The sequence below is a fragment of the Tupaia chinensis genome, unplaced genomic scaffold, assembly GCF_000334495.1.
Source record: "Tupaia chinensis unplaced genomic scaffold, TupChi_1.0 Scaffold144255_1, whole genome shotgun sequence".
NCBI lineage: Eukaryota > Metazoa > Chordata > Mammalia > Scandentia > Tupaiidae > Tupaia > Tupaia belangeri.
Genome location: NW_006204113.1, coordinates 103,328 through 113,140, shown reverse-complemented (window position 1 = coordinate 113,140; position 9,813 = coordinate 103,328). Strand labels below are relative to the sequence as shown.

At 45.3% G+C, this 9,813-nt stretch overlaps 1 protein-coding gene across 2 annotated transcripts in view; it reads right to left on the bottom strand.

Annotated features, from left to right (window-relative positions):
• Nucleotides 1-8,631: 8,631 nt before the first annotated feature.
• SLF2 (SMC5/6 complex localization factor 2) overlaps nucleotides 8,632-9,813 on the bottom strand; it is a 58,005-nt gene continuing 56,823 nt past the window's right edge. For both annotated transcript variants that reach the window (XM_006166309.3, XM_027767395.1), the window contains one exon: nucleotides 8,632-8,905. In XM_006166309.3, the coding sequence (XP_006166371.1) occupies nucleotides 8,870-8,905 (36 nt within the window). In that variant the 3' untranslated portion in view covers nucleotides 8,632-8,869. The remainder of the gene's footprint in view (nucleotides 8,906-9,813) is intronic.

Below are 9,813 nucleotides of genomic sequence, written 5' to 3'. Positions count from 1 at the left end.
GCCCCCCCCCCCCGCCCCCCCGCCACAGGCTTGTAGCCTGCCCCGCTCCCTCCCTTCCCTCCGACTTGAACTTGTGTACAGCCCAGGCTACAAACCTGACCTCCGGAGGGTTGCCCTCTCCGCAGGCCCTCTGGCCTGCCCTCTAACCTGGACTTCACTTCCTGTGCTCGTGCCACCTGCTTCTCCTGCTGGTCCAGGCTGCGGAGGGCCACGGTAGGTGGAGACCAGGAGTTGGGGCGGCTCTGAGCACAGATAGGGTCTGGATGGAGAGATCCCGACCGCCTTACTATTCTACTTGAGGGGGTGAGTTAAGGTCAGGCCCCCACGGCAAGAAATAATAGCTTGCCCTGAAGTGCGCGCAGGAAACCCTCCTTCTCTGGATAGATAAGCCACAACCATTTGCACCTGTCCACTCACCAGATTTCAGGCCAAACCTCAGGGACTGAATTGCTGACACCTGCCCCCCACCTTGAACATCATTCCAGAACTTCCAGCACACCCTCCTGGCAGTCACATACTCTGTCCTTCCCAGACGCACTCACTTATCTGCAGCAGTAAGGCGAATCCCTCAGAATCAGCTCCCCAACTCCTGGAACTCAACTGGGATGGTGCCCTGGTGCGAACCTGGTGGCCTCCTCCCCACCACCTATAAAGTGATCCTACCCTCTAGAGTCCAAATTATCCTGAATTTTGGCCCTTATCCAGCCTGGTCCTCTCTCCCTGACCCATCACAGTATGACGTGGGCCCAAGAGAGGACCGGAATAGTAAGGGCCACAGGAATATCTGTGTGACGCCTGTGCACGCGAGTGCCAATAGGAGTCCAGCAGCATATTTAACTGAAGGGACCCCGCGAAAGACACTAAATGCTTCTTTCTGAAGTCCCCAAAGCGCAGCTTGTCATTACTCATACACAAGCTTGTAGTTTGGACTGCCGTGTAGCTGCGACAGCTCGACAGCAGGCCCACATCACACTTCCGCCTCCCCCAGTCACTTCTGCCAGCACTCTGCAAATCAGGGTGTGTACTGTGTGTGTGTGAAGGGTGGGAAAGTAGCTGGAGAAACACATTAACAAATGTACACACACTTTTAGTGTCCAGCTTTACGTTTTTTTTTTTTTTTAAATTATTGTATACTGATCCCATCCTGAGGAATTAACAGCCTCATTTTATAGATGAGCAAACAGGTTCTAGAAGTAACTTGCCTTGAAATTCATTTTTATGTTTACAGAGGACAATAAAGACTAGAAAAGTCTGAGGAGGAAGCAGGATAAGCCTGAGAGGAAGGATCAGTAGCCAGGCAGAAATGTGCAAGCCTGTGTATGGATTTCCGTGAGGGGACAGGGAGGGCATAAAGAGGACAGTGAGTTTGGTTCGATGAGGCGGCAGAGTTCCTAGTGGGAAGCAGAAATGAAAATAGCAGTAGTCTGGAAAAGACCACAGAAGAAAATCCTCAACGTGCTGATGGGCTAAGGAAGTCTGAGCTGGGAAGACCAGTAAGGGTATGAGGGGTCAGCAGGTGGCGTGGCGGTTAAAGTGGCTGGATCCCACGTGGTCAACTGCACAGTTTGAGTCCCCATGCATCGGCTTGAAAAACACGCTGGGAATGTTTCTGTGCATGCCTAAAATACCAAGAGGAGGATGGAGAAGGGATTATGGTGTGGTCATCCTCCCCGGGGGGGGGGGGGGCTTTCTCACTGTCCCCATCCCTCCCCTGCTCCCGTGTGTCTCTGGCAAGCACTTGTGCCCTATAGCAAAATGCTAAAAAAAAAAAAATATATATATATAGAAATAGAAATAAAAAAAAAAAAGAAAAAAAAAATGATATGCCTAAGACACTTGTAGTCCCTGAGAGTATGTTGGAGGTAAGAGCAGGGACAAGGGTGGAAGATGCTAGCCCCACAGTACCACACAGGAGAAACGAACCCGCAAGGCCAGTGGGCTCCTTAGGCCCGAGTTCTCACGGAGCTGCCAGGGTTGCCCTCAGTACCTTGGGAGGTGGCAGGTGGGCTGGTGTGCTAGGTTCCACTCAGCTCTACTCTTGGCCTGTCTTCCTCCTCTGGATGCTCTGATGATGGACTCAGAACCTCACATTTGAGATGAGTGAAATGTGATTTTTTTTTTTGGAAAGGTTTTTGCTATAGGGCATGTGTGCTGGCCAGAGAGACAGAGACAGAAAGCGAGAAATCACCCCCAAGGGGGGATGGCCATGCCGCAACCTTTTCCTCCATTCTCCTCTCAGGATTTTGGGCAAGCACACACACATGCCCGGTGTGAGTTTAAGCCACCGGGTCTGGGACTCAAACTGTGGTCAACTACATGGAAGTCCAGTGACGTAGTCATTATACCATCTGCTGGTCCCAAAACGTGTGATTTTAATGCTGAGTTCCAGGATGGCCACTTGCTAACCTGTCTCTGGGCAGTTACTTCAGTATTCCTGGCGACCCAGATTCAGACACAACCCATTTCTCCCTGCTGTCCTCCCAGTCAATCTGGACCTAGTTAAAATGATCAGATGTGAAGGCAAGGAATGGAACTTTCTATAGGAAGTCCCTTTGATAACAGTATCCCTGTCTGTGAACCAAGCTGATAAAATGAATGAGGGAATGCCAATAGTAGAAAAGCAGCAGCTCTATATCAAACCCAGAAATTGATCCTAACCTAGCCACGAAGTTGTGCCCTGGTGCGCAGGCATGTCGCTGGTCGAGGAAGCTAAGGCGTCCTAATGCTGCTACTCCCCTGGGTTGTGGCTTCACAGCGTGGCTGGAAAATCCCACTTGGGAACCTTCCGGAGTGCTCCACGCACAACACAACACAAACACAAGTTTTGTTTTCGTGAGGTGATTTCCCCCAACTCTGATGACAGTGGTTGAGGGGAGCCTTGGCCGGCTGGTCTCAGAACCGATTCTCAGCCACCTACACGCTGGGGTTTGGCGCCAGGCTCTGCACGAGCATTTACTCACTGTAGCAGGGATCCTAGGTGAAGGGGCTGGGCATGGACTCCTCGGTTCCCTGAGGCAAGAGCACTTGGGCCTAGTCAGGTTGCCCTGCTTCCTGTTCAGTGGGGCAGCATTTGTTCTTGCTCTGCCGTCTCCGCCTCTGGCTTGCCCAGCACTTTCCCTTTTGGTGGTGTAATCTTTATTTTGGCGACATATACAGCTGAGGTGTTCCTTCAGTAGGGATTGTCACCAGTGTGACAGTGCACAGTCTCACTGTCCCACTGCGCCTCAGAAGCCTGTTCTGCCTGTTAGGTTTTCCTCCCAGCCAGTCGTCTTGCTGTCAGGCCCAAAGCTGGGCCTTCTGGTTTGCCCTCTCTGGACTCCAGCCTAGGGAATGGTTAGCAAGGAAAAGGGAGTGTCAGGACATGTTCACGGGTGCTGGAAAACCACCCACCACCGCTTCCTCAGCTTTAGCATGCTGCGTTGAAAAACAACAAAACCAAAAACCCTACCAGCAGCTGGCCGGACAGAGAAGCCTCTGTGGCTCCATGTCCAAAAGAAACACAACTATCCACTTTTGCTCAGATTCCGTACATCCCCAGGTAGGTGACTGCTTAAAATCAGTTTTACGTCACCCAAGAAGAGCCTCAAGGTAGAGATAAGAAAAGCTAGCGTGAGTTCTTGCTAGGCCAGGCACTGTGCTAAACACTTTTCACTATTAATTCACTTGGTCCTAACAAACCCTGAGGCTGATAGCATAGCTATTCTAACAAATGAAGGAACTATGGCTCAGAGAGTTTAAGTTAACTTGCCAAGATCAAACAGCTAGTGTGGTGAATACACAAAGCCCGCGCCCCCGGCCAAGTATGGCAATGTCTGCTTCTACATGGGCTGTCACCTCGCCATTCCTCCACCCCAAGAAAAACGCTCACAGGTAGTCCCTGCATCAACCTGTCAGAAGGAAGAAAGAAATACGGGCCTGGTTCTGGAACTTGAGGCCTCAGGCAACAATGCCCAGCCCTTCTATGAGCTCTAAGAATCCTCTGAGAAGAGGTAGCAGTCTGTGCCTCCCCTCAGCGGCATGCTCAGAGCTGCTGCCCGACTGGAGGCTGGAGGTGGCTGAGCCCCCCTCTGCGGTGTATGGTTTCTAGGTCCTGGGTTCTCTAAAAAGGGAGCCAGGTCCAGGATATTCCTTTCCAGCACTCTGCCCAGTAAGAGAAAATATTTTAACCTAGATACCAGGAGGCAAGATTCAGAGAGCTCTACTAGTGTTCACCAAATCCTACACTCCTGCCGCGTAGGAGGTGCTCAGTAACTCTTGAATGAGCATGGGGAATGAGGTAAGAATGACTACTGAGTTTCTGACTGCAACACACGCTCTCAGTGGGTTACATAAATGTAAACTGTGTACACCTGCAGCTTTTCTAGATACAGGAGCCATTCATAAAAACAATCGGAAGAATCCAAAGCAAGAGGAAGAAATCAATTTAAAAACTAAGGGATAGGGCAGGGGAGTAAACAGATACTTAACCATACCCAGTCCCAAACAAGCATTACCAAACACAAATTCACTGAGAAAAAGCAGTTTAATAACACACACACATATTCATAGGGAGTTCTTGCTAGGCCAGGCACTGTGCTAAACACTTTTCACTATTAATTCACTTGGTCCTAACAAACCCTGAGGCTGATAGCATAGCTATTCTAACAAATGAAGGAACTATGGCTCAGAGAGTTTAAGTTAACTTGCCAAGATCAAACAGCTAGTGTGGTGAATACACAAAGCCCGCGCCCCCGGCCAAGTATGGCAATGTCTGCTTCTACATGGGCTGTCACCTCGCCATTCCTCCACCCCAAGAAAAACGCTCACAGGTAGTCCCTGCATCAACCTGTCAGAAGGAAGAAAGAAATACGGGCCTGGTTCTGGAACTTGAGGCCTCAGGCAACAATGCCCAGCCCTTCTATGAGCTCTAAGAATCCTCTGAGAAGAGGTAGCAGTCTGTGCCTCCCCTCAGCGGCATGCTCAGAGCTGCTGCCCGACTGGAGGCTGGAGGTGGCTGAGCCCCCCTCTGCGGTGTATGGTTTCTAGGTCCTGGGTTCTCTAAAAAGGGAGCCAGGTCCAGGATATTCCTTTCCAGCACTCTGCCCAGTAAGAGAAAATATTTTAACCTAGATACCAGGAGGCAAGATTCAGAGAGCTCTACTAGTGTTCACCAAATCCTACACTCCTGCCGCGTAGGAGGTGCTCAGTAACTCTTGAATGAGCATGGGGAATGAGGTAAGAATGACTACTGAGTTTCTGACTGCAACACACGCTCTCAGTGGGTTACATAAATGTAAACTGTGTACACCTGCAGCTTTTCTAGATACAGGAGCCATTCATAAAAACAATCGGAAGAATCCAAAGCAAGAGGAAGAAATCAATTTAAAAACTAAGGGATAGGGCAGGGGAGTAAACAGATACTTAACCATACCCAGTCCCAAACAAGCATTACCAAACACAAATTCACTGAGAAAAAGCAGTTTAATAACACACACACATATTCATAGGACTTTAAATAGGATGTAGTATAAAATCTTAGGAAAAAAAAGAATAAAGAAATCTGCACTTAGTGTCTAAGAGCTGGTGGCATAACTGGCTGGCAGGACTGCCCGGGGAAAACAGACACCCAGACACCGGGCGCATCATTCACGAGTGAAGTAACCACCAGGTCGTGCTGACTGCTCCAAATGCCCAGTCGCCTTTACCCACTCTTGTCTCCCTAGAGACAAAACCAGGACAGTCATCCCGTAATTCTCCAACTCAGTAACTTGTTAATGGGTCACCTCTTTTAGTTTTTTTAATTTAAAAATTACTCTTGGTCTGAAGACTTCACACTTCATTACTGGCCAGTCCCCACCAGCCGTAATCGTTTTGATAAAAATTAAAAATCTAAATGTCTCAACTGAGTCCAGATGACAACATGGCGCTTGCTCTCTCACACCCGGAGAAGGTATCTGTGATGTCAAAAGCAAGCTACTACTTGCACTTTAAAACAAAAATAAAACGCCAACCTTCCAAAAGGTGACAAAGGCACCACTGCCATCAGGAGATATGACAGAAAATGTACAAATGCCATTACTTCACTGCTACATAGACGTGTTTTGTGCATGGAGGGCCGCTTCACTTCACATGATATCATAGAGTTCTATTTGCGGATAACAAGAAGAGCAGTTTAGAAAAGGCATACAGTTACACACAGAAGCGTAAACACCTACAAGTACCTTATTTTCAGCTTGCAGTAAGGTAGTAAGTCTGACATACATATCCAGAACATTAGACAGGGTGAGTTTTTGGCACAGCAATATTGCCAAACACACCACCACTCAGTGCAAGCTCTGTCTGCCAAGTGCCACGAGTGGCTTGACGTTCTCTGTGCAAATGAATATTCTCTCCCTCTACCATCCCATTCACTGGGCGACGACAGCAGGAAGGAGACAAAGCAGGGAACTCCAGATGGAGAAGGAAAATACTTGATTTGGGAAAATACTTGATTCGGGCCATTTGTGCTAAAAGAGAATTGCAAAATTGTAACAAAAACCCAAATGCAAATACTGTTTGGACTATGACCTGGAGAATGAAGACCTCTACCAGAGTCCTAACTGTGAGGGCCTAAACTGACACCTGGCCGTTTATTTTAAAGGGACAGATAAAGTATTTTTGTTGAATGGAGAAAGATAATTAAAAATAGAGAATTTTCTCTTAGAACTGTTAAATAAAAATGTATCAAAGTGGTTTTAACTCTGATGAGCAGTCACCTGTTGGAACTGCAATATAAAAGGGTCACTTAGAAACACCTGAATAGCCCACCTGTCCCCTTGTCAATGTACACGATTAGAAAATATTTACACACTGTAATTACAAGCAATAGAAGCAGTATTATATACTTCTGAGATTTTGTACACTTTACACAATGCAAAATGAGGAAAATATGAACACTTATAAAATTACACACAAATAATGTATCTACAGAGTATTAAATTACAGAATGAAAGCCCCCAATGGCGGGCAGATAGATGCCAGAGTTTCGAGCTTCTGCCAAATCAACTCCTTGTATCTATCCCTTTAACATGACATTTTGTAACAATACCCTAGAGAGGTAGTATCAAGTTAATAATATTCTTATTGGTAAACTGACACAGCTAAAGCTTTTGTTGGTCTGACTTTTGGAGCCTCATTGGATTCTTGGAAATAGGATTCATTTAGTCATCCCTATAAAATCTCTAACTGCCCGATGCTCCCTGTGAGCATAAAAGTTACTAATGCTATTTTAAATGATAAATTTAAGATAAAATGCTTTTTACTCTTAAGCCTCAATTTAGAGGTAGAAAGTTCTCTTTTAAATGTATTTTCTCCTCTTAAACCATAAATATCAAGTCTAGTTCTGTTCCTTTCCACTATCTTTCCCCCCACAGCTGGAGAAACAATGCTCAGGAGAACAGGTCACCTGAGCCAATATTTAAAGAATAAAAACAGGTGCTAGCAGGAGGCATGGTGGTTAAGGCGCTGGACTGCCACACGATCAACTGCGGTTTGGGTCCTAGACCCTGGCGGCTTAAAAATCATGCCAGGAATGTTTGCATGTGTGAGCAAAATCTCAACAGGAGAATGGAGGAGAAGGAACTGCGGTATAGCTATCCAACTTGGTGAATGATTTCTCTCTCATTCTCGGTGAGTGCATGTGCCCTGTGGCAAAAACCTGAATAACAACAAGAATAAAAGAAACCAAAGTTGGATTCTCTTTCAGGAAACAAAGCCTTCTAAAAGGAACACTCAGTCAACAGAAGAATTCCTCCGTTGACTAGTAAGAGTCTGTCACTACCAAAGGTCTCCAAGGGCCCTTGTCCCCAGCACGTGCACTTCTATAAACCCTCCACCACTTAAACCAAAGGATGGTTTTCCAGTGTTTCAGAATTTCGAGCAGCTGTGATTTTCAAGTGCAACTACTTCAAGATATAAGCATACGTGAGCATGCGCATGTACACAAACACACATAAACACACACACACACACTCCCAAAGAATAAACACCATCAGGTCTCTGCCAAAGTTACACACTCATTGAAGTAAGGTTTTTGGAAACTTGTCTATATCTTTAAGCTTTTACAATATAGACTTTTGTAACATGGTTGCCAAGGGCCAGAATTGTAAGATTTAGCCAAGATTCTAAATTTAACCAGTATTTAAAAAATATATACATTTAAAAGGAATCTAAACCAAACTGTATATTGGTGTCTTGGCATAAAAACAGAGCCAGTACTGCCTTCTCCCCCTTACAGAGCTGACAATATACCAAACTTCCATTTCCAACTGTTTAAAAGTATTTTAAAAACCTAACAGGTTTAAAATCTCGAACAGTGAAGGAAAATGGACTAAAACCTCCCTGTGATTTATAAGGGACTTAACAAGAGTTATGCTTTTTGTAACTAAACTCGGCTCTAAGCTTTCCCTTTGTGCTCTAAGATAACGAAGGGAAATGAAACCCAACTGGAACCTGCTCTTGGTTCCATGTCCAGCTCCTCAAGCTGGTCAATAGTTTGCTTATGCATTTCTCAGGACTAACCAAGTGCTACAAATACTACCTAAAAACAGATGATCGACTTAGGGGAATTAAGATTAGATCTATAACTATTAGCTGCTTCTACCCCTGCTTTTCATAGGACTCTTGTTCTTTTAAAAGGTCAGTTGCCTTAACAATTAAGCAGATCAGGTTTCATATCTGCTTCAGGAAGGGCAGTTTCTTCATTACCAGCTTCAGACTAGGTAATCAAGTGGCACATTTGCTGGACACTTTCTTAGCATCCCACTGGATTCTGCAGTAATCTTTTCTACCCCTCCAGGAAAGACTCTTATCAAATTTCGCTCGTTTCCTATTTTCGCTGCTGTAACTCCTGTTAAGAATCTGGGACCCAGAAGTCATGAAGCTGCCCCTAGAAAAGGGAAGGGGGGAGAGATAGGATAAAGAAAAATTAAATCAGATTATGAATTAATCCTTATAAAACTAATCAGACAAAGGGCTTTGATAATGAAAGTAATAAAAAATCATTATATTGTACATTTCTCTGAAAATTTATGGTAATCACAGTTAAATTTCATATTTTGCACTCTAACAATTAAAGTATAAAATAAGTACAGGATGTTATTTTCACTAGCACACACACAGACGAACATATTTAAGGAGATTAATATGTTAAGCTGATTAATATTTGTGCTATTAAGTTCTTTTCTGTTTTTTTTTTTTTTTTCACTGTTACATAAAGACTTGCTATTAAATTCTTTTCTGTTTTAATGCCACATAAGCACAGATAGCCATCCTAAAAAGTACACTGGGGTTTGAAACAACAACAAAACACAAGTTTAATATTCTCAAAGATGGGGCCAGTAGGTGGAGTGGTGGTTAAGGTGGCTGGACTCCGGTATGGCTGACCGCAGTTCAAGTCCCAGACCTGGCAGCTTGCTTTCTCACTTTCCTCTTTCTCTGGTCAACTTCAAAAAAGATTCTCAAAGATGGGCCAGCAGGTGGCATGGAGATTAAGGTGTTGGATCCCACATGGCTGATAGAGTGGTTAGAGTCCTGGATCTCGTGGTTTAAAAATCATGGTGGGGACGACTGTGTATGTGCCCAAATACCCGAAAGGGCTGGAGAAGGGATTCCATGTGGCCATCCCACCTCATTTCCTCTGTTTCTGGTGAGTGCACACACCCTTACAGCAAAACTGGAAAAAAAAACTCAGATTCTTAAAAAAAAAAAATTATTTATTTAAATTCGACCAGAGAGGGACAGAGAGAGAGAGAGAGAGAAAATGAGAGAAGAAAAGTAAGATAGAGAGCCACCAGG